Source organism: Eubalaena glacialis, chromosome 14 (assembly GCF_028564815.1).
Source record: "Eubalaena glacialis isolate mEubGla1 chromosome 14, mEubGla1.1.hap2.+ XY, whole genome shotgun sequence".
NCBI classification, from domain to species: Eukaryota; Metazoa; Chordata; class Mammalia; order Artiodactyla; family Balaenidae; genus Eubalaena; species Eubalaena glacialis.
The window spans coordinates 24864686-24890093 of record NC_083729.1 but is presented as its reverse complement, the minus strand read 5'-3'; the positions used below and the strand labels follow the sequence as shown (position 1 = coordinate 24890093).

The following is a 25408-nucleotide window of genomic DNA, read 5'->3' as shown; positions in this document are numbered from 1 at the left end:
ATGGTAGTCGTATTTTTAATTTTTTGACCAACCTCCACACTGTTTTCCATAGGGGCTGCACCAACTTACATTCCCACCAACAGTGCAAGAGGGTTCACTTTTCTCCACATCATTGCCCACACTTACCTTCTTTTTAAAAATATTTATTTATTTATTTGTTTGGCTGCGCCAGGTCTTAGTTGCGGCATGTGGGATCTTAGTTGAGGCACGCAGGATCTAGTTCCCTGACCAGGGATCGAACCCGGGCCCCCTGCATTGGGAGCACAGTGTCTTAACCCCTGGACCACCAGGGAAGTCCCTTATTTCTTGATGATAGACATTCTAACAGGTGTGAGGTGATATCTCATCATGGATTTGATTTGCATTTCCCCTTACGATCAGTGATGCTGAGAATCTTTTCATGTGCCTGTTGGCCATTTGCATGTCTTCTCTGGAAAAATGACTATTCAAGTCCTTTGCCCATTTTTTAATCAGGTTTTTTTTTTGCTATTATATGAGTTCCTTATATATTTTAAATATTAACTCATCAGATAGATGGTTTCCAACTATTTTCTCCCATTCTGTAGGTTGCCTTTATATTTTGCTGATTGTTGCTTTTGCTGTGCAGAAGCCCCTCTATCTTTTCCAATCCCCTTCTTCTGAGCAAAGGGACCTCACCTTGGAGAAACCCAATTTTCTACTTTTCTCCGACTAGCTTTGACCAAATTCCCACTCCCTCCTCCTAGCATCTAGAAGAAGTTCTTAAAGGGACTTGTTCAGCCCAAACTCCATCCTGATGCAGTGATTTTTGGAGCCCTGGTGAGGGAAAGTGACTTGGCCAATGTGAGGCAGAGCGGGGCCTGGCACCAGCTGCCTCCCGGGCTGCAGGGCCTGGGCTCTGGACTCCGCCGGGCCAGATGGGGTGCAGTCCAGCCTCTGTGTGCCCTGGTCACTCCACAACCGGCTCTTGGCTGAACCTGAACCCCTGCTCCCTCCGGCGGGGTGGGGTCTGAGAACATCTTGAGTCAGCCCCGAGGGGGATGGCCTCACTGATCTAGGAGTGAGGGAAGCAGGGCGGAAGCTGAGGAGGAAGATACAAAGGGGAGGGCATCTAAGTTCACTGTGAGGTGGGAGAGGAAGATGCTTCCAGAGGGAACATTTCACAGTTAATAGAAGAGAGGGTGCCGGGGTGAGGAAAGGAGGTGCAGTGACCTAACAGAAGCCTGCAGGTAGCGTCACCCTTTACAGTCCACACAGGAGGGAGGGGAAGCAGGGGCAAGTTTTCCAATCTCAGCTCTGACTCTGCCAACTAGTAACTCTGAGATCTTGGCCAAGTCACTTAACCCCTCTAAACCTGTTTCCTCACCTGTATAATAGGGAGAGCAGCAGTACCTCTCTGCAGTAGACTCCTACTTGGAGGCCCCCATTGCAGCATGCTACTACCCTGGTGAAGTCCCCTTCCATCCTGTCTCTGTGGGTGGCTCTGTGACAAGCTGTGGCCAAAGGGACATTAGCAAGGGTGAGTCAAGTGGGGGTCTGGTGAGCACTTGCCTGTCGGAGCTTGTCCTCTTAGAACATCACAGAACCCAACCGCCACACTGAGGAAGGCCAGGCAGGCACGTGGAGAGGCACATGGAGGAGAACAAAGCCATGGCCAAGAGCCCCACTGAGCTCCCAGCCAGCGGCCAGTGCCACCTGCCAGCCACGTGACTGAGGCCATTGTGGACCTTCCAGGGGGCCAGAGCCCCGGTTAGTACCACGTGAAGCAGAAGAGATGCCTGGGAAACCCACAGAATCGTGAGAGACAATACATGGTTGTTATTGTAAGTCTCTAGGGCTTTGGAGGTTTGTTATACAGCAGTAGAAAACCCAAGCACGGTCCCACGGAGCTCGAGGGAGGATTCAAAAGGATAATTCATGTAAGATGCACAGCACAGTGCCTGGTGTGAAGCAGGCACTCCGTAAATGGAGCGATTGTTTGTACTGTGGCCATTTATAATCAACAAGCCATAGAATACTGGCCCTATCACTATCCACACACACATACTAATAAGTAACAGGCAGTTTGCAAAGCACTTTCTCATACTTTATGACAACATAAACCCCACAAGAATCAAGGGCCATGCCCAAGATGACTCAGCGCCTACATGGCTGGGCTGGATCCAGACTCACACGTCCATATTCCAAGTATCACGCCACATAACCCCAAACACTTGCTCACGTACAGCAATGACTGGTCTTGGGAAGAAATGCAACGGCGCAGAGACTTAGTGGTCCCCTAGAAAAAGCTGACTTGGGATCCTGTCCTCACTGTGTGTTCGTGAGCAAAATACTTGGAGCAAGTCTCAGGTTCCACATCTGAGAAGCAGAGGTAGTGCCCGGGGCCCGGCTTCCTTCCAGCATGGAGGGCCGTGAGAGTCAAGTCAAAGTATGTGTGAAAAGGGGAATGGGTTTTCAGCAGTTTTCCGCAGAGTTCTTTGACAGGGTCTGGCCTCTTCCCATCCCTACAGTGGGCATGTGCCCCGCACGGAATAATGAGGGGCGCGCAGCAGGCCTGCATGCCCTGCCCTCAGAGAGCATCACGTGGTGTCCAGGTACCTCTGACCCCCACTGATGACTGGGGAAAGGGTGACATCGGCCTCCTCGCTGACCAGCCTGCTTCTGGCCCCGGGCTTGTGTGGGAGGAGTGATGAGCAGAAGCTGCCCTTTGTTCTGCCTGACATCACCCCCATTTGGACATTCTCAGCCCCCCTCGCGGCTCCTACCCCCTGACCTTCTTTTCATCCAGCCAAGAAAGATGACGCACTGGCCCAGATGCTCCCACCCTTGATATTTGCCTTCCCGTCTCAACAGGAAGATTGTGGGGATGTTTCCTGAAAAGTGAATGGGGAGCATGTGGCTTGGTTGAATGACAGTCTCCTGTGGTGGAAAAGCTGATGACATCTCAGGCCTCAGGGTGTCTGAATAAAGACAGGAAGGGACCAAATGAGCAAACCATGTGTTATCTGGGAAAGAGCATCTCAGCAGCAGGAACCGCAGGGCAAAGAATCTTGATAAGCATACTTCATCCAGCTCCCTGCAGGTCTTATCATCTTACACAGCCAGAGGACAGTCATCCAACCCAAGAAATGAGCATTGATACAAGAATATTAACTGATTTATAGAGCATATTCAAATTTGCCAGGATCCAATCTGGGATGCCCCTTTGTAATTTAGTTGCCATGTCTCCTGAGTAGACTCACGGGCCGGCCTCAAGGCAGCCAGCCCCCAGTCCTGTGGATCCTCAGGAAACGGGAAGGCGTCTCCACAGCAGGGGCAGGTGGGGAAGAGCTGGCTCCTTGCAGGCCTCTCTCCTCCTCAGAATGACCTCCTGCCTCCTCAGAGCCCCGTGTGGCTGGCCTCTGGCTGCAGGCTCAACCGCCCCCTGTCACGTGCGCTCACCCTCCGGGCGGCCTGTCCCCTTCCTCGCCCACTCCCTGCCCACACAGGGACCAACCGGGAAACTGAGTCTGCTGCTTGGTCTCCCCTGCAAGTGCTGGTCACCAATGGTGACTTCCAGTTGGAGTTGAGATCTTGTAGAATAAAGAGGTGAAGAGAACACGGGTCCTTCCTCCAGCCTGCCGTGGGATGGAAAATTCCCCTTGTGGGCTGCGGTCCTTTGTCATCTTATAGCAGTTTCTGAAGCTGCAGTGCCAGCTACCGTCTGCAACACCGAGGTAGCCCCGTGCAGTGGACAGAGTGGCCACAGGGCTGGTGCCCCTGTTCACCCACCATGTGTGGGGTGCCTCCAGCCCTGCCTGCGCCCAGACTTGGGCACCAGTTACAGGCCTGCGTCTTGGACAGGATGCCCTCTCTTATTGACCCTCTTCATTTCTGTCTGGTTGGCTTCACACCTGGAAAGTGGCACCTCATAAACAGTAGTTTGTTTTTGTTTCGCAAAGAAGGAAAGCTCGTGTGTGGGCAGAAGGGGCAAAGAATAAAGCTTCCTTATCTTTGCTCCCTCCTTAGTCCAGGGCCCACAGGCAGTGAGTAGGCAGTAAATATTTACTAAACTAAATCACCTCATAAATCATACAGAACATCTAAGACCAAGTGCTCATTTTACTAATGAGGACGCGGGAGCCTAGGGAGGGGACGCCCTCCATGTGAGGCCTGAGAAGGGTGGACGCACTGGCCCCTCATTAGAATCACCTGGGAGGCTTGATGGCACCTACCGCTCAGCCTGCACCCCTACCAATTAAATCAGAATCCCTGGGTGGGAACGGGCGCAGGTGTGAAAGCTCCGCAGGTGATCCCAGGTGACCTGGTTGGAGAGCCCTGGCCTCAGGGGGAGGTGGAGGCAGAGCCTACGACCCAGGAACCAGGCCAGGGAGGGCGCTGTCCGTGCCCCTGCTGGCTCTCCGCGAGCAGAGGTGCTGGGCAGTCACAGCAAAGGGCTCCAAGGGAGAGTTTGCAGAGGGGCATCTTCGTGGGGGGGAGTGGAGTCGGGGGGAGGGCGCTGGGCATCTCAACGCATCTCAACGCATCTCGTGTCTACCTGGCCCTGCAGAGGAACAGGCGCTTTGGCCGGAAGGCCCAGGACAGGTTGAGGGGCAGCAGTGCGGCCCGAGGCGGCCCTGAGCCCAGACCTGGAGAGAAAGGGCTGAGCTCAGAGCCCCACTGCCACGAGGGAGCTGGGACCGGACGGGACCCCTGCTCTCCACGCCCAGCTTTCTCCAGACGCCTGTGCCTTCTTGTCATCAGCAAGGGAGCTGAAACAAGTGTGGATTCTAAAATCTCTTGAGGAAGCAATTTCTTTTAACGTTTTATTACTCCAGGTGCACACTTTAGAGAGACTAGGACGAGGCAGGCTCGCGTATCCGTCAGGAGACACAGGACCACCGGCTCCGGGCTCCGCTCAGCCGTTCTCCACCCGCTCCCCAGCCCCAGACGGCACACCACTGCATCGGGTTCTCTAAAGGATAAGACCGCTTTAAAATCATAATCACAGTACCATTTCACACCTAAAAAATAATTCCTTAATATCATTAAATATCCATTTAGTGTAACTGACTGTCTCATAGTTTATTTTTATGGTTTATTTACTCAAAGGAGAACCCAACAAGATTTACCCATTGCATTTGATTAATGTGACTCTGAAGTCATTTTTAGTCTATAGTTTCATCATTTATAAGCTGGAATACTTCTATAGGGAGAAACTTTCCTTCATCAACTATTTAGCTTGAGGTACCACTCATATAGGAAAGGAAGGTTAAATGCTAAATTCTTTTCATCTAGATACCACTTTTCAGAGTAATGAATTGGTTATCTAGCATCTTCCAAATGTATCAATGTGTGTTTTTACTTATTTATTTTGAGTATCATTAACTCTGGGCTTTTACCACACTTGACGTCTTTCCCTGTTTCAGTTATCGTTCCTACTAATGCTCAAGCTGCCCATCTTCGGTCAGTGGGAGCTTGTTTAAGTTGGCTCCTGAGTCTGTCTGTCCTGACCTCAAAAGCCTTTGGTTTTTGTTGTTGCTGTTGTTTTTAATTTTATTGACATATAGTTGATTTACAATGTTGTGTTAATTTCTGCTGTACAGCAAAAGTGACTCAGTTATACATATATATATTCTTTTTCATATTCTTTTCCATTACAGTTTATCACAGGGTATTGAATATAGTTCCCTGTGCTATACAGTAGAACCTTGTTTATCCATCCCACATATAATAGTTTGCCTCTGCTAATCCCAAACTCCCAATCCATCCCTCCCCCACCCCTTGGCAACCACAGGTCTGTTCTCTATATCTGTGAGTCTGTTTCTGTTTCTTAGATAGGTTCATTTGTGTCATATTTTAGATTCCACATGTAAGTGATATCATATGGTATTTGTCTTTCTCTTTCTGACTTACTTCACTTAGTATGATAATCCCTAGGTCTATCCATGTTGCTGCAAATGGGATTATTTCATTCTTTTTTATGGCTGACTAATACTCCATTGTATATATATATCACATCTTTTTTTTTTAACATCTTTATTGGAGTATAATTGCTTTACAATGGTGTGTTAGTTTCTGCTTTATAACAAAGTGAATCAGTTATACATATACATATGTTCCCATATCTCTTCCCTTTTGCATCTCCCGCCCTCCCGCCCTCCCTATCCCACACCTCTAGGTGGTCACAAAGCACAGAGCTGATCTCCCTGTGCTATGCAGTTGCTTCCCACTAGCTATCTATTTTACATTTGGTAGTGTATATATGTCCATGCCACTCTCTCTCTTTGTCACATCTTACCCTTCCCCCGCCCCATATCCTCAAGTCCATTCTCTAGTAGGTCTGTGTCTTTATTCCCGTCTTGCCACTAGGTTCTTCATGACCTTTTTTTTTTTTCCTTAGATTCCATATATATGTGTTAGCATACTGTATTTGTTTTTCTCTTTCTGACTTACTTCACTCTGTATGACAGACTCTAACTCCATCCACCTCACTACAAATAACTCCATTTTGTTTCTTTTTATGGCTGAGTAATATTCCATTGTATATATGTGCCACATCTTCTTTATCCATTCATCTGATGATGGACACTTAGGTTGCTTCCATGTCCTGGCTATTGTAAATAGAGCTGCAATGAACATTTTGGTACATGACTCTTTTTGAATTATGGTTTTCTCAGGGTATATGCCCAGTAGTGGGATTGCTGGGTTGTATGGTAGTTCTATTTTTAGTTTTTTAAGGAACCTCCATACTGTTCTCCATAGTGGCTGTATCAATTTACATTCCCACCAACAGTGCAAGAGTGTTTCCTTTTCCCCACACCCTCTCCAGCATTTATTGTTTCTAGATTTTTTGATGATGGCCATTCTGACCGGTGTGAGATGATATCTCATTGTAGTTTTGATTTGCATTTCTCTAATGATTAATGATGTTGAGCATTCTTTCATGTGTTTGTTGGCAATCTGTATATCTTCTTTGGAGAAATGTCTGTTTAGGTTTTCTGCCCATTTTTGGATTGGGTTGTTTGTTTTTTTGTTATTGAGCTGCATGAGCTGCTTGTAAATCTTGGAGATTAATCCTTTGTCAGTTGCTTCATTTGCAAATATTTTCTCCCATTCTGAGGCACATCTTCCTTATCCATTCCTCTGTCGATGGACATTTAGGTTGTTTCCATGTCTTGGCTATTGTGAATAGTGCTGCCATGAACATTGGGGTGCATGTGTCTTTTCAAATTATGGTTTTCTCCAGATATATGCCCAGGAATGGAATTGCTGGATCATGTGGTAGCTCTATTTTTAGCTTTTTGAGAAACCTCCATACTGTTTTCTATAGTGGCTGCACCAATATACATTCCCACCAACAGTGTAGGAGGGTTCCCTTTTCTCCACATTCCCTCCAGCATTTGTTACTTGTAGACTTTTTGATGATGGCCCTTCTGACTGGTGTGAGGTGGTACCTCACTGTGGTTTTGATTTGCACTTCTCTAATAATTAGCGATGCTGAGCATCTTTTCATGTGCCTACTGGCCATCTGTCTGTCTTCTTTGGAGAAATGACTATTTAGGTCTTCTGCCCATTTTTCGATTGGGTTGTTTGTTTTTTTGTTATTGAGTTGTATGAGCTGTTTGTATATTTGGAAATTAAGCCCTAATTGCTGACCTCAGAGGTCTTTGAAAGCTTCCTTGCTTTCTGGAATTTCAAGATGTCCAGGCTTACCTTCTACCTGTCCTGGGCCATTTGTCCAAGAACCTCTGGTTCCTTTTTAATGGAAAATGGTTTTCCATTATCTGGGCACTAGGCTGCTCATTGCTATTGGTTGGCCATTATTTCTAGCATTTTTAATGGACAGGACTACCAAGTAGCTCTTGTTTGTTTTTTTTTAAGACAAAATAAATAGTTCAAATTTAGGATTATGGGGATTTTTTTTTAACTTTAAAAATTCTGTATACTTATATATCTTTTACACTGAAGATCTTGGTCCTAGCAACATTATCATAATTACTTACATGCCTAATCTTACAATAAATGCAGTAATTTCAGAAAATAAACGTATCATTACTAACAATATGATGACAAAAACAATTTAAGATTTTTTTGAATTTCTTTCTGCCTTGAGAATATATACTGTTAAGGATATACATTATAATTACCTGAAAAAACTTCTCTGTGTAATTATTCCCCAGATTTGATATGTTAGGGTCATATGCTTCATTTTCCTTTTGATTTTTATCTTTTCTTCTTTTGATTTTTAGAAATTGCTTTTACTTTTTCATTTAAATTTCTTTTACTTTTTACTTTTTTAATTTTTTTTGGCCGTGCCATATGGCTTACAGGATCTTAGTTCCCCAACCAGGGATTGAACCTGGGCCACCACAGTGAAAGCGCTGAGTCCTAATCACTGGACTGCCAGGGAATTCCCTCATTTAATTTTATAATTATGTAAAACATTAACTTGGTTCCAAAGTCAAGCATATAGCATAAAATAAGATATATAAAAGAAGTCTAGTTCCTATCCTAGTCTCATCCATCATGTTCCCTCCCTCCCCTATATGTTACAATTTTACTTTTATAATTTATATTTTTAAATTATGTTTAATGAATTAGCTTTTCAATTAAGCATATGTGTGTGTATCTGTATGGCCTCACCTTCTTCAATAAAAGCATAACTATACACATTGTTCTCCATCTTTCTTTTTTCACTTAACATAATATATTGGAGAAATGTCCTATATCAGTGTCTGGAGATGTCCATCGTGCCTCTGTACAGCTGCACAGAACTCAATCATATAATTATACCAAAGAGTATTAAATCATTCCCTACCATGGACATTTAGGTTGTTGCCAGTATTTTATTCTTACCAACAGAACTACAATGAAGAGCTTTGTGCATGCATCTTACAATTTTTTTTGGTCAGTGTATTTTGGGGGATAGATCTCTGAAAGTGGGATTGTGGGCCAAAGGTAAGTGCATAAGAATTATGTTAGGTATTGGCAAATTCTCCTCCACAGGTGTAGCTGGGGGAGGTGAGATTAGTTGAGCAAGCCTTCTTAAGGATGCACATTTCGAGCCAAGTTTCTACTTTTAAGAGTTCAGTTGCTAATATATTTTGGTAAATCATATCATCAATCAAAAATGATTTGATTCTTGTAAAAAAAAAAAAAAAAAGCTATTTCCCAGAGGTAGATGGGTTTGCATTTCAAATTTTTGTTTTTGTTATGTTAAATTTGTAAATTTCTGCACCCAGCTTGAGTTTAGTACAGGATGCTTTCTGAATGACTTCCAAGGAATCACCGTTTAGAATTTATTGTGCAAAAGGAATTGGTGAGATGCTGGGCTAAATACTGTTCGGGATAAGAGAAATATGAGGCATTCTTATCTTGGCTTTCCAGAAGCTTATACGCCAGGTGAGGTGATAAGACTGAAAAATAACTATAATGTGAGATAGTATGTAATACGGTCAAGCAAGAGTTGCAGAGAAATATCGCCACGACAGGAGGACATTTCAAACTAGACTGATGAGGAAACAGTTCAGAGAAAAAGTGGGATTTGACAGAATTTGGGCTGTGAAGGAAGCACCTTTATGAGCAAAGGTGGGAAAGAGCAGGGGACACGTGAGTTTTAGGCAGCCAGTTGCATTGGGGTGAAAAGGTCCACACCTGGGGACCATCCTGGGCCCGAGGATAGGGTGGATTGGGAAGAACTGGGATAGGTCGAGTCTGGGCTGCCTGACATCAGCAGGAAGCCACCGGGGGTGGTGAGAAGCAGGGTTCCATGATTAAACTGGGGTTGTGGGGAGATCAACTGGGTCCCGTGGATAGAGATTGGCGTCAATCTCCTGGAGCAGGGAGAACTGGTAGGTAGTGCCGACTTGCCAGGTCTAATGCAGTGGGAAGGAGGAGCTGCCCCTGAGGAGGAAGACACAGGTGGGGGTGACGGCTTGACTGTCAGGGCAGGTGAGGGAGGGATGAGTGACACTGTGAGATTCTGTGCCTGCAGTGCTGGAAGAAAGAGGACTGCATCAGCCAACAGGGAGAGACATGAGAGCTGCAGGACTTGTACTTCAGCAGATTCCCCACAGGAAGAAAACTGCTGTCCATACTTAAGTTGGGTGCTGTCTTGCTTAAGTCGGGTGATCTGGGTAGAGGTAATGATTAAAGTATTCACATGGACCAGTTGTTGATGAGGTTGTCTGTGCACAGCTCTGGAGAACCTTGGATTCCCAAATATCCCCTGGTGTTGATGGGAGGAGGCAGCCAAGCTCCTTTGTTTCTCACTGCGCAGGGTCAGGGACTCTCTGCAAGCTGTGCTGATTTGCTCTCGACTCCACTGGGAGGTTTGGGAAGTTTCATAGTCGAGGTGGACATCTGGCCACCCAGCGTCATTTTATCCTGTTCTCAACAGCAGCCCTCTGAAAGTTCATCCCTCCCCAGCACTTGGTCCCTGTGGTCCAGGGGAACAAACTCCAGCCCTGGCTCCAGGGGGTGGTGAGTAACCCAGGGACGCAAGCCACCTAGTTATTTCCAGGCAAGTAAGTGGTTCAGGAATGAGCATTGCAACCCACTTTAGGATTTGTGTTAAGCCACTGGGGAAGCAGTCTCTCTGGCTCTTTCCCACCGGATTTGAACCTGAGAGGATGTAGGGCTGAAGTGACTGCAGGCCTCAAGTCACAATGTGGATCCTGGGAATCAAGTCAACACAGCCAGGACAGCGCAAGTTGTCTTTTAGGTATTTACTTTAAAAACATTTTGGCATGAAGAGTGCATCGTATGAGTGTAGGTTAGACTCTGCGACATCCTAGGGCTTACTAGCTGGCATTTGAAGTACCTCATTGAAAACCCACCCTTCGCAGGGAGCTGCTGAAGCCCTTTACATAATTTATCAGTGAAATGAGTGATGTGGAAGCACGTGGGTGACTAGAAAGACTATGCTCTCCTCTCCCCTTTGCCTGAACAGGATATAGAAATCCCACCAGCCCCATGGCCCAGTCCTGGAAACCCGCTCTTCTGGTGCCTCATGCCCCCTTCCCAGAGAATGACATTGGGGGCTCCCCTCAGAGTGGATCTTTCAAGCAAATGCTTGTTGGAGAACCCAAAGACAGAATGGGGCACTACAGAGCTTAGGTTCTGTAGGGGAGGAAAATCATTTTTCCTCTACTCTTCTGAGTTCTTGGCTGAGACTCCTGTAATATCAGCCAGATTAACAAGAGGAGAACAATCAAAAATTCATTAGCATGTATCCCTCATGTATTCATGGAGATACCCAGGGAAAAATGAGTAACTCTTCGAGGTGGCTTAGAATCCAGGCTGAAATACCATCTTAATGGAAAAAGGGGAGGAAGAAAGTAGCCCTCTTAGGGGATAGTGAATGTTTTTTTTAGGAAAGATGAATGGACCCTTGGAATAGATGGGGGAGGGGGGGTATGGCCTTTTGTGACAAAGTGTGTGGGTGTGAAGTCTCCTTTCCTGTGACAAGAGTCAATCCCCTCCGGTTGATGAAACTCCCAGGGAGGGGATTTATGGCAGTTGAGTTCCTTTTGGAGGATCTGTCTTCAGGCAGGAGAGGAGAGTTCAGAGACAGCCCTTCCCTGCATTTGCTGTTTCTCAAGTGCCTACAGCTGAAAATAATCAATATTCCAAAGTGGTATATTTGGGGTGGCATGTCCTGAACTCCTATACTCATATTTTGGGGTGGCATATTCTGCTACCCCTCAGTCCCATGATTTTTGCACGTGTCTGTTTGCTAAGTGTGTTTTCATGCATTTGTCAAGCTTTGGTCCAAGAATTGCTTTCCTAGTTCTGTATTCCCTGACAATGGGGGAGGGCGTGCATAGAGCCCCGTTTACCTCTTGCAGCTAGTGGTGCGGATATTTCCCATGAGACCCCCTCCCTTGTGGAATGACCACACTGCCCTCAGGCTGAACTGAGATGGAGGAAAATCAAGTTCTGATGACATTCACTGAACCCTGAATTCAGCTGTGGCCCCTGGACTTTTTTAGTGATGAAGGCGGTATATTCCCTTTTTGCTCTGGCATTATGTTTTAAACATCTGTGAAAGAGAGTCCTAACTGGTCAGCTCTTCCTCAATCCCACATGTTACAATACAATAACAATATAGCTTCTAGTCATTCCTGCAAAAACAGAAACCCAACACACGTGTAAACTATTGAATTCACTCCACTTTATTCTGGGATGTATACTACAGAGAACACAACTCACAAACATACCAGGACATAAAAAACTAAGGCCATTCTGTGAGTTATTTTTAAAACGTAGTGTTTTTGCACATGATCTTTTAAAAAATGAATTACCAGACCCAAGATTCTCTTCTGAAATAAGAATTTAAGGTCAGCACAAGACAACTTTAGGGCCATGCCTAATCTGAAGCTCATCATGTGACAAGAGCATTTCTGCAACATAAACAATAGCCCTGAGGCAACCGCTACCTCCACATAAAGCTCTTTCCCAGATGTCATCACAAAGTAGTATTGACCACAGTGACCAGTGTTTTAGAAACCATTTTTCTCCCAGTGAATAGCAAAAAGAGACTTTTACCTAAGAGACACATTGAAGAATTCTTGGAACAAGAGAAAGAAAGGGACCTGTAACTAAGGCACTGAAAGCACATTATTTATATAAAGAAATGTAAACAATTTAATACCAACAGGCTCCCTCCATTAGTCTCTGTTATAAAAGTGCACAAGGGCAGCGTGGTCAGGCCAGAGCTTGAAGTCCGGGTGAGATGGGAACGTCTCCCCTCCTGGCGAGTTCAGTCTCAGCTGCTGATGGACGACGTCTGACGTGGGGCTATGGATATAACTAATTTCAAAGTGACTCAAGTGGAAGCTGGGATTTCTCCCCGTCTGTGTTTTAGTAGCCTAACAAACAAGGATTTTATTAAGAGCTTTAAGTTATGGGCTCTGACATTTATTTTTCTTTTAGTCTTTTACCATGTTCTTCTACTGAATTTTACAATGACTTTGGCTTGTTTCATCAAAGAGGCCTGGTGGGAAAACTTGTGACCTAGTCAGTGCTCTTCCTTGCAGGTTCCTATTTTAAGTATAATGGTTCATGTCCCATGTAAACCACACTTGCTTTATTTAAATCTTGTCTGAATGGTAAAGACGTAACAAATGGACATACAGCACTGCAAACATTTCAAACTCCACTGAGTTTCCTTTGGATGGACTGGTGAGAGTCCAGATGCCGCCAGACAGGCGGCTGCGGAGTCCAGAGCGAGACTGGGAGGTGGGAAGGGGTCACGGCTGAGGCCAAGCGCAGTACCGAAGCTGCATTAACCTCTACCTGACACTATCAATTTTAGAGTCCAAATCATGGACAGTGTATTTCTTTAAATAAGAGAAGAAAAAGTTGTGTAGGAAAACACAAATGATTACAATTTTAAAAGAAGCCTTATTGCAAACAAAACAAAACAAACCAAAAAAACCACACCAGAGACCAAAAAAGGCAACATTTTTCTTTTTGAAGTTATTTCTAATTCTTAGAAGTACAATGTCTCAGTTTCAGTGCTTATGAATTCGGGGTACTAAAAAAGAGTTTGCATTTTATCTTAAACATGTTTTTTATGATCAAAAGAAAACATGTTTTAAAAAGGAAGAGTTCCCCTTTTACAGGTTTCAAAGGGTTCAAGAGGACTCGCCATTAAAGCCAGACCCCGAACCAAGGAGCCCTGAGCAGTTGGGGAAGGGCAGCCAGGCTACATTACAAACACTTGTGGAGTAGAAAACTCAGCGTTTCTCTCTGACCCAGGACAAAAGCAATCCTGATTGTTAAACTATTTCTTATTTCCAAATATAACCAGAAGTCTGAGAGAGACCTAAATTAGAAACCTCTTTTATTAAGGGGGAAAAAAAAAAAAGGTTAAAAAAATAACCACCTTAGAAACCAAGGAAGCTGGGTCTGGAGCAGATGTGCCTAATAACTAATTAGTAGCCCCAGCAGGATTAAACACAGCCTTGGGGGAGTAGTTAAATACAGGTTGGGCTCCTCAGCAGAGGCACTAGTTAGTTCTCTTCCGGTGGAAATGGTTGCCAACAGAGTGCTGCGGTGGCTTTCTGAAAGCGGAAGAGTCTGCTGGGTAAGTCTAGCTCACAGCGTGCGTGCCTGTCAGGGCGATGCTGGTGTCCACTGCCGGCGGAAGTCACCGTCCAGCACAAAGGAGATGTAATTAAGAAGAAGGCACTCGCGCCAAGAGTACACAAAGCTAGAAACAGTGTTTAAGGCTGGTTCAAGGCAGGAATAAGCGGACAGGTTTTTTAACAGTAAAGACTTTTAAATGCCCCATATTTTCTGCTGCTCCGACTGGCATTCCCATTCGGACCAAAAAAAGAAAAAAAGAAAAGTAGCTGCAGGGCTCCAGTGGAGTGGAAACAATGACCACACATTTCTTTTTTGCCTCAGAAGGAGATTGGTGCTGTTGACTTGCTGAATTTTCCACTGACTCCAAATGACAGGAATATTTAGGTGAACAATTGGTCAAAAGTGGGTTTTACTAATGAAAGAGGAAACCTGGGACTAAAAAAGAGAGAGAGAGAGATCCCTCACTATCATTAAAAAAGGATTCATTTTTGTGTGACCATTTTGGTTTTAAGAATAAAACTTGTCAAGGCTACAGGGATTGAATAATTTAGGTTAAACCATTACGGGCCTGTCTGCAAGTGCTGCTGTTGATTTAGTGGCAGAAGTTAGACACCCACGCACATGTAGAAAATACAATAACCTTCCTTTTTGTGGCAGGTTTTAAAGAAATATTTCAACCAAGACACAACTTCAAAAGAGAGTTTCTGATGGCAATAAGAGAACGTTCTTCTACGCTTTCCTTTAAAAAGGTAAGTGACTTGATGTATACCGTTTATAATGCAGAAAAGCTACACCTGCTAACAAGGTGTAACGAAACCAGCACTAAACATGCAAGGTTACACAGAAGTGAAGAACTAAACTGTATGAATTGCTAGCTTTAAAAATTCAAACTAAGGTTTCTGAGTGGAGAGCCTGCGGTTGCTCCCTGAGACTTGTCCAGCTCTTATTTTCCACGTGAGAAAAGGGCACCGGTGGTCTTCTGATGTCTAGGTCAGTGCACGGCTAAATGCCAAGATTTCATGAGTAATGAAGGGCTTCCTATTAAAATGTTTGTTCAGCTTAAGGACAAGGGGTTTCTGTTTTCTGGTCTTAAGGAAGGATGCAAGGGTTTGACTGGCATAGAAAGGAGTGCGGGGACAGGGCCAAGAGGGAGCCAGGAGGAAGGGCCCTCACCTCCACGGTCAAGTGCCAGCACTTGATCTGGGCCAGTGCTCAGGAGCCCCAGATCTGCCTCCTGTCTGGGGAGTTGGTTAGGAAGCAGGATTGGGCCTTTAAGAAGATCTTGTGTGTACCTTGTCTGCTAACAGCCTGATGATTGTTTACTAATACTCTGGCCCAAGTTATTTCACAGCGATCGCTCCCTGCTACACAGTGTTGAAATTACATTCAGAGATTTAAAAAAACAAAAAAAAATCGTGTGTGTAGCAATATTTTCCCACAAAACTAAGTGCAAAATATCTTTAACAAATAATGACGATAGTAAGAAATATTTGACATAGTCATGCAAAAACGCATCTCAGTTTACAAAAGCTTAGAACATTTCCAAAATATCCCCTAGGTTTTTACACTGTGAACTTTACAATCTTACTCCTTTTTCTTTGCATTTAAATGTGGCTGTCTGTGTAAAAAACGGTAACATGCAAGTTCAATGATCTCCAGTCCACCAAATATTCTCTCCTGCAGCACGAAGATGACAATGATGATTATAAAATACCACCGAACAAGACTGTAAAGATAGATGAGCAGGCACATTGCAGGGCTGAACAGGGTCCAGTACAGTATGGACAGCAATTTGACCACAAGGACCCTGAGCTCAGACTTGCAAGGTGGGATGACAGTCTGCCCCGTAAAGTAAAAATTCTTCTCCCCTTGATAGAAGGAATGCAGCCTCTCCTCTTTCTCTTCCCACCGCTTGCGGCACCAGAGCTGGAGGTCCTCCTGGGATGTGGGGAGGGTGTCCACTGGGTATCGGTGGACGTGGAAGTGGATCTCCTTCGGAAAGTCTCCGAGGAGGAGGTGCCGCTCTGTCTGGGGAATGTTGTGAGGGTATGCCACCGTGATGTCATGGACAGCATCCAGGTTCTTACCTAGGTTTTGGAAAAGATAAAAATACAGATGGAGTAAAGATCAATTCAGACAGCAATGCTGATTCACAAAATCAGGACCAAGTGAACCAAGGTGAACAAACAAGGGCTGTAAATACTCGTGTTCCTATGCTCTTGAGTCAACATTTACCAGTCATTTTTAGTTTTTTATCTGCTTGCTAATTACCACAAAGACCTTTAGAAAGAAATTACCTTCATTTGTGGAAACGGTGATCTGCCATTCTAGAACTAAAAGAATAAGCACGTTAAGTTAGATTTGAGATAGGAATTAGAGCACAGACAGCTCTTTTACACCAACAGGACTCACTGTTTTGAGACCTCCTATCACTAATAAATACACCCTCTCTCCAAATAAAGAACTTGCTCACCTTTAACCCAATATTATCATGAAAGCTACTGGAAAGAAAAACTCAGAATCAGACTTGATGAAGTGGTCAGCCATGCATGAAAACTTCCATATGGTTTTTTTATTTCTAGAAACATCAATGTGAAGTCAATAAGACCCTGACCCAGTACAGCACCATCCTTAGAAATCTCATGATTTAGTTACTTTGGCGTTAAGTGTTTTCGGCAAAGTCATATGCCAGATGCTGGAGATAGAGAAGTGAATAAAATACGGTTCCTAACCTCACTGCAGAGCTCACAGCAGAATCAGGGAGCCGGGCAAGTGCAGTGCCCTAACAGGGGCCTGTGGAAGGGGGGAGGGAGCTGGTGAGGCAGGAGAGCGATGGCAGGGTGAACCTCCCAGCAGAGAACACTGGGGGGCTGAGGGCACTAAACACAGGCTGGAGGCACTCGGTTAAGGCCCTCATTGTCAAACTTGAGAATTGGAACTCAAGTCTGTAGGTGACAGAGAAGCGCCTTAAATGGTGGAGAACCACTTAAGGATTTCAAATAGAAAAGCGACCAGAATTTGTTTCATTTTAGCAGGGATTAGCTTGGGGGCAGTAATAAGAATAGTTTGGAGAGGACCAGGGGCAAGAGAGGTCGGAAAAGTAATTTGATTGGTCATGACAAGGCAAGAGAGGAAGAGGAGGTAGGGACTAAAGGAAGTGACGTGTCCAAAAAAATCACAAGGAAGAACTAAGCTGACAGTGCTCAGCTGGAGAGGGTGGAGTGAGCCCGAGGCTTGTTTCTGCTCCGGGTTCTTGAACGGACTGCAGTTGGGGGGTGGTAGTTTTGAGATTAGAAATGTGAGCGGAGTTCCATCTTTAAGGAATCAAGAGGATCACCTATGGAACCCTGTAACGAGGCCCAGGGAGGTGAAGTTTTTTGCCCAAGGGCACACAGCGTGTTGACACATAGTCTCTGAATGTTGCTTTCTTCCCTATCAAGTTATCTGCAGTGAGAGACTTTTGATGTGATATTTGCAATCACAGAACCGCATGAGGTATGCAAAATTAATCTGTGGTGGCGGAAATCAGAACGGTAGTTGCCTGTGGGGGAGGGAACTGACTGGAAGGGAGCATGAGGAAATTTTCAGGGGGGCAGGGACATTCTATATCTTGATTAGGGTGTGGATTACATCAAATGGTACATTTAAGATCTGTGCATTTCACTCCATTCGAATTTTACCTCAATATTAAGAACAGTAAAGATATGAAGCAACTTCCCCACCTTAGCTCACCATGTTTACCCTTACTACTGAGCCATTACTGAACCTCTATAAATATTTACTGTCCGTCTCCTCTACTCTGTGATTTACTTTAGGGAAAGGACCAGGTTTCAATCTGGTTTCATAACTGTCTTATAAAATACTCAGCCCTTAATAAGAGCTATGTCATAAAAACTGAGAATACCTATATCAACAAGGTTTAGATTCAAAACCGGAGGGACAGTCCTTTAGGGACCCTGTGCACTGTTGACATGGCAGTAGAGGAGGCAGTGCAAGGCTGGTAGAGGCAACTCCACTGCACTTGTGTCTGAAGTCCTAGAAGAGAGACTAGGCCCAAGCCGTTCGGCTCCAGAGGAGAGAACTGGGTCCTATGGTTAGAAGCCACAGGGAAAAGCTTTTTCTCAGCTGTCAAGAGGTGATGTGTTCACCATTTGAGAAAAGACTGGTTGACCACCGCCTGGTGTGCTGTAGTGGGAATTTACATGCTGGAATGTGGGCCATCTGATCAAGCATCCAAAGACCAACTCTTTCACTGGTACACTGAGCATGATATATCCACTAAGAAGGTAATATAATGTGTCTTACCTGTTAACTCACCTGCATTAAAAATGGAGCAGCCTTTTGTCAATTTAGCATCAATCACGACTACCCTGCTCCATCACAGATCAAACTTTTCCTTGACAAGCAAGTTTGATATTTTAGTGCTCCCTCCGCCTGCAGACCTCAGAGCCTGTTTCTTTATGCCCACCAACCAGAAACATAATCCTTGTTCTAGCTGTCTTACCTCCACTTCATCTACCCTTTCCCCACTTTCTCTCTCAATGAGGGAAAAGACATGTCTTCACCTCTTGTCACATGTCATGCCAATTGGCTTCTGATTCAGAACTGAGTTCACATTTCATTTACTTTCAAAACTCCTCTGCGAGAGGGCAGACAGCAGAAGCAAGAAGAACTACAGTTCTGCAGCCTGTGGAAGGAAAACCACATTCACAGAAAGATAGACAAAATGAAAAGGCAGAGGACTTTGTACCAGATGAAGGAACAAGACAAAACCCCAGAAAAACAACTAAATGAAGTGGAGATAGGCAACGTTCCAGAAAAAGAATTCAGAATAATGATAGTGAAGATGATCCAGGACCTCGGAAAAAGAATGGAGGCAAAGATCAAGAAGATGCAAGAAATGTTTAACAACGACCTAGAAGAATTAAAGAACAAACAGAGATAAACAATACAATAACTGAAATGAAAAATACACTAGAAGGAATCAATAGCAGAATAACTGAGGCAGAAGAATGGATAAGTGACCTGGAAGACAGAATGGTGGAATTCACTGCCACAGAACAGAATAAAGAAAAAAGAATGAAAAGAAATGAAGACAGCCTAAGAGACCTCTAGGACAACATTAAACGCAACCATATTTGCATTAAAGGGGTCCCAGAAGGAGAGGAAAGAGAGAAAGGACCCAAGAAAATATTTGAAGAGATTATAGTTGAAAACTTCCCTAACGTGGGAAAGGAAATAGCCACGCAGGTCCAGGAAGCACAGAGAGTCCCAGGCAGGATAAACCCAAGGATAAACACGCCGAGACACATAGTAATCAAATTGACAAAAGTTAAAGACAAAGAACAATTATTGAAAGCAACAAGGGAAAAATGACACATAACATACAAGGGAACTCCCATAAGGTTAACAGCTGATTTCTCAGCAGAAACTCTACAAGCCAGAAGGGAGCAGTATGATACATTTAAAGTGATAAAAGGGAATAACCTACAACCAAGATTACTCTACCAGGCAAGGAGCTCATTCAGATTTGATGGAGAAATCAAAAGCTTTACAGACAAGCAAAAGCTAACAGAATTCAGCACCACCAAACCAGCTCTACAACAAATGCTAAAGGAACTTCTCTAAGTGGGAAACACAAGAGAAGAAAAGGACCTACAAAAACAAACCCATAACAATTAAGAAAATGGTAATAGGAACATACAAATCGATAATTACCTTAAACGTGAATGGATTAAATGCTCCAACCAAAAGACACAGGCTCACTGAATGGATACAAAAACAAGACCCATATATATGCTGTCTACAAGAGACCCACTTCAGACTTAGGGACACAAACAGACTGAAAGTGAGGGGATGGAAAAAGATATTCCATGCAAATGGAAAACAAAAGAAAGCTGGAGTAGCAATACTCATATCAGATAAAATAGACCTTAAAATACAGAATGTTACAAGAGACAAGGAAGGACATTACATAACGATCAAGGGATCGATCCAAGAAGAAGATGTAACAATTATAAATATATATGCACCCAACATGGGAGCACCTCAATACATAAGGCAACTGCTAACAGCTATAAAAGAGGAAATCGACAGTAACACAGTAATAGTGGGGGACTTTAACACCTCACTTACACCAATGGACAGATCATCCAGACAGAAAATTAATAAGGAAACACAAGCTTTAAATGGCACAATAGACCAGATAGATTTAATTGATATTTATAGGACATTCCATCTAAAAACAACAGATCACACTTTCTTCTCAAGTGCACACAGAACATTCTCCAGGATAGATCACATCTTGGGTCACAAATCAAGCCTCAGTAAATTTAAGAAAATTAAAATCATATCAAGCATCTTTTCTGACCACAATGCTATGAGACTGGAAATCAATTACAGGGAAAAAAACCGTAAAAAACACAAACACATGGAGGCTAAACAATATGTTACTAAATAACCAAGAGATTATGGAAGAAATCAAGGAGGAAATCAAAAAATACCTAGAGACAAATGACAATGAAAACATGACGATCCAAAACCTATGGGATGCAGCAAAAGCAGTTCTAAGAGGGAAGTTTAAAGCAATACAATCCTACCTCAAGAAACAAGAAAAATCTCAAACGATCCAACCTTACACCTAAAGGAACCAGAGAAAGAGGAACAAACAAAACCCAAAGTTAGTAGAAGGAAAGAAATAATAAAGATCAGAGCAGAAATAAATGAAATAGAAACAAAGGAGACAATAGCAAAGATCAATAAAACTGAAAGCTGGTTCTTTGAGAAGATAAACAAAATTGATAAACCTTTAGCCAGACTCATCAAGAAAAAGAGGGAGAGGACTCAATAAAATTAGAAATGAAAAAGGAGACGTTACAACAGACACCGCAGAAATACAAAGCATCCTAAGAGACTACTACAAGCAACTCTATGCCAATAAAATGGACAACCTGGAAGAAATGGACAAATTCTTAGAAAGGTATAACCTTCCAAGACTGAACCAGGAAGAAATAGAAAATATGAACAGACCGATCACAAGCACTGAAATTGAAACTGTGATTAAAAAATCTTCCAATGAACAAAAGTCCAGGACCAGATGGCTTCACAGGTGAATTCTGTCGAACATTTAGAGAAGAGGTAACACCCATCCTTCTCAAACTCTTGCAAAAAACTGCGGAGGAAGGAACAGTCCCAAACTCATTCTATGAGGCCACCATCACCCTGATACCAAAACCAGACAAAGATGCTATAAAAAAAGAAAATTACAGACCAATATCACTGATGAATATAGATGCAAAAATCCTCAACAAAATACTAGCAAACAGAATCCAACACATTAAAAGGATCATACACCATGAACAAGTGGGATTTATCCCAGGCATTCACGGATTCTTCAATATACGCAAATCAATCAATGTGACACACCATATTAACAAATTGAAGAATAAAAACCATATGATCATCTCAATAGATGGAGAAAAAGCTTTTGACAAAATTCAACACCCATTTATGATAAAAACTCTCTAGAAAGTGGGCAGAGAGGGAACCTATCTCAACATAATAAAGGCCATATATGACAAACCCACAGCAAATATCATTCTCAATGGAGAAAAACTGAAAGCATTTCCTCTAAGATCAGGAACAAGACAAGGATGTCCACTCTTGCCACTATTATTCAACACAGTTTTGGAAGTCCTAGCCATGGCAATCAGAGAAGAAAAAGAAATAAAGGGAATACAAGTTGGAAAAAAGAAGTAAAACTGTCACTGTCTGCAGATGACACGATACTCTACACAGAGAATCCTAAAGATGCCCCCAGAAAACTACTAGAGCTAATCAATAAATTTGGTAAAGTTGCAGGATACAAAATTAATGCACAGAAATCTCTTGCATTCCTCTTCACTAACAATGAAAGATCAGACAGAGAAATTAAGGAAACAATCCCATTCACCACTGCAACAAAAAGAATAAAATACCTAGGAATAAACCTACCTAAGGACGTAAAGACACTGATGAAAGAAATCAATGATGACACAAACAGATGGAGAGATATATAATGTTCCTGGATTGGAAGAATCAATATTGTGAAAATGTCTATACTACCCAAAGCGATCTACAGATTCAGTACTATCCCTATCAAATTACCAATGGCATTTTTTTAAAGAACTAGAAAAAAAATCTTAAAATTTGTATGGAGACACAAAAGACCCTGAATAGCCAAAGCAGTCTTGAGCTGGAGGAATCAGACTCCCTGACTTCAGACTATACTACAAAGCTACAGTAATCCAGATAATATGGTACTGGCACAAAAACAGAAATATAAATCAACAGAAGAGGATAGAAACCCCAGAGATAAACCCACGCACCTATGGTCAAGTAATCTATGACAAAGGAGGCAAGGATATACAATGGAGAAAAGACAGTCTCTTCAATAAGTGGTGCTGGGAAAACTGGACAGCTTCATGTAAAAGAATGAAATTAGAACACTCCCTAACACCATACACAAAAATAAACTCAAAATGGATTAGAGACCTAAATGTAAGACCGGACACTATAAAACTCTTAGAGGAAAACATAGGAAGAACACTCTTTGACATAAATCACAGCAAGATCTTTTTTGATCCACCTCCTAGAGTAATGGAAATAAAAACAAAAATAAACAAATGGGACCTAATGAAACTTAAAAACTTTTTCAAAGCAAAGGAAACTACAAACAAGACGAAAAGACAACCCTCAGAATGGGAGAAAATATTTGCAAACGAATCAACGGACAAAAGATTAATCTCCAAAATATATAAACAGCTCATGCAGCTGAATATTAAAAAAACAGTTCCTTAAAAAACTAAAAATAGAATTACCATATGATCCAGCAATCCCACTACTGGGCATATACCCAGAGGAAACCATAATTCAAAAAGACACATGCACCCCAATGTTCACTGCAGCACTATTTACAACAGCCAGGTCTTGGAAGCAACCTAAATGCCCATCGACAGACGAATGGATAAAGAAGATGTGGTACATATATACAATGGAATATTACTCAGCCATAAAAAGGAACGAAATTGGGTCATTTGTAGGGACGTGGATGGATCTAGAGACTGTCATACAGAGTGAAGTAAGTCAGAAAGAGAAAAACAAATATTGTATATTAATGCATATATGTGGAACCTAGAAAAATGGTACAGATGAACCGGTTTGCAGGGCAGAAATAGAGACACAGATGTAGAGAACAAACGTATGGACACCAAGGGGGGAAAGCCGCGGGGGAGTGGGGGTGGTGGTGTGATGAATTGGGAGATTGGGATTGACATGTATACACTGATGTGTATAAAATGGATGACTAATAAGAACCTGCAGTATAAAAAAATAAATAAAATTCAAAAAAAAAAGTATCAGCCATAGTGATAATAAAAAAAACCCAAAGAAACCCAACAACTCCTCTGCAGTCAGCACTTCTGCCTCTGCCTTCTGCCCAGCCCTTCTCCTCAGTCAGGGTTACGGGCTCATCAGCCTCAGTGGTCCACAGCCTTGGACTCTCTGCTTCCCCATGCAACCCCCACCGTCTTGCTACTCAGTTACTCTACACCACTTCCTGCAGCTCACCTGTCCCAGTCTTTCTCCTCTAGGTGGTTCTTAATGTTTATCAAGCAAATACAGCCATGTATCATTACAAACTGGTAGCAAAGTGGTATATACTATACTAGTAAGAAACTAAACTGCCCCTTTCTGCATTCTTCTTGACAACCTGTAGGGTACCGGTGTATGTGTACATGCACACGTGTCTGTTCAATATAGAAATGGCAAGTTTTGAGTCAGAGATGGTACCACTGACAGAAATGTTTAGTGAAAAAATTCTAGATTCCCTGCAGTGCAGAGCATGAGGGCTGTGGAAGCAGACTGCCTGGGTTCAAATCCTAGCTCTGCCTCTTAGTAAATGAATGAATGAATCTCTCTGTGACTTAGTTAGTTCCTGTATCTATAAACCACCTCATAGGACTGTTGCAAGGATTAAATAATATATGTAAGAACAGAAAACTAGATCTGATACATAGTAAGCGCTACTTCATCATAATGTTAGCATGTTATGCTCTAACCTAACTTTAGCTTCTATTAGTCCACAGATGCCAGCATGGTTAGTGGGGGAAATACTGCATTCAAATATCTTCTTTATACCACCATCCAGGGCACTCCTCTCTTGGGCCCTGAAGATGCCAATTACGGACCTCATGTCTCCTACTCAAGACAAACGTTCAAACTATTATTTCACAAAATGGCCAAGAACATTGCTCTGCCTCAAATATTTCAGGTTATTTCCCTGAAATATTTTATCTCAACTTTCTTCAAAGACCAGCTCAAATTCTAAGGGTTCTAAGCAGAGTTTTCTTTATGTATTCAGGCTGAGTGGTCTTGCCCTCTATGAGTGTTTAAGGCACATGTGCTGATGTGCTCTTTGGGGCACTTACCTGCCATCCTGCACTACAGTACTAGAAGCTCAAAGGAACCCCCAGTGTCCCAGGGAAACATAAGAATCTTAAGGGCAGGACCGTGTCTTTGCTTCTTTAGAACCTTAGTACCTGACATAATGTCCTGCACTTAAAGAGGTTACAGAAATGCTTATTTAACCAATATCTATAGACCACCTATCTTCTCATCTAAAAATAGAGGAGGGAATTATAATGCCTTCTGCAAAAGGCTGTTATAACAATTTTGTGAACTAATGTACACAAGGCTCTTTGCATAGGACTGGCACATGGAAAAGTTCTTAAATGTGAGCATCTGCTACAACTTCTATATTCAGTTAATGAGACTGACCTGCTCTAGTGGATTTTTTTCAACTTGGTTCTATGAATCCTTGGTTCTGAAAGAATTACAACCATCTTCGGTGGGGCTGTTGGGTGTTACCTTACAAAAAGGCAGTGTTCCCAAAGTTTCTAGTAAGTTGCTTGCTTGGAATTTAGAGCTCTGGAATAATGGACTTCAACATAATTAAAACACTATCTATATTATAAACAAGAGCAACATCGTAACGTTAGAAACTAAAGAAGACAGTAAGGTGAAAAAGTGAGAACTGGGAAGAAGGAGGAGAAAAGACGGCTTATATCTTGTCACTCCTTTCCTGGAGCTGGGTCTTCAAGCATCACAGACTCAGAAAGGCGTTAGGGCCAGAGCAAGAGAGGCGGAAATGGAGAGAGGCTTTTATACCTGGCAGTGTCTTGATAATTTTTAAACTTTATAGTTAGTAAATGTCTCCAGACAACACAAAGCCACATACGACTCTTCACTGCTGAGAAAAGAGCTTACTTTTCACACTATCTTATCAAGACCTCTTGGCCCTGGGGCCTCTAGCCCA

General features: G+C 43.1%; 1 protein-coding gene and 1 long non-coding RNA gene across 5 annotated transcripts in view; one reads left to right on the top strand and one right to left on the bottom strand.

The window, feature by feature from the left end:
- LOC133105340 (uncharacterized) overlaps nt 1-25408 on the top strand; it is a 171250-nt gene that overhangs the window by 23391 nt on the left and 122451 nt on the right. Inside the window, exon 2 of the long non-coding RNA XR_009703836.1 lies at nt 14713-14804. This is a non-coding gene — a long non-coding RNA (uncharacterized LOC133105340). The remainder of the gene's footprint in view (nt 1-14712; nt 14805-25408) is intronic.
- LCLAT1 (lysocardiolipin acyltransferase 1) overlaps nt 13420-25408 on the bottom strand; it is a 190445-nt gene continuing 178456 nt past the window's right edge. For all 4 annotated transcript variants that reach the window (XM_061211331.1, XM_061211334.1, XM_061211332.1 and 1 more), the window contains one exon: nt 13420-16142. In XM_061211331.1, the coding sequence (XP_061067314.1) occupies nt 15640-16142 (503 nt within the window). In that variant the 3' untranslated portion in view covers nt 13420-15639. The remainder of the gene's footprint in view (nt 16143-25408) is intronic.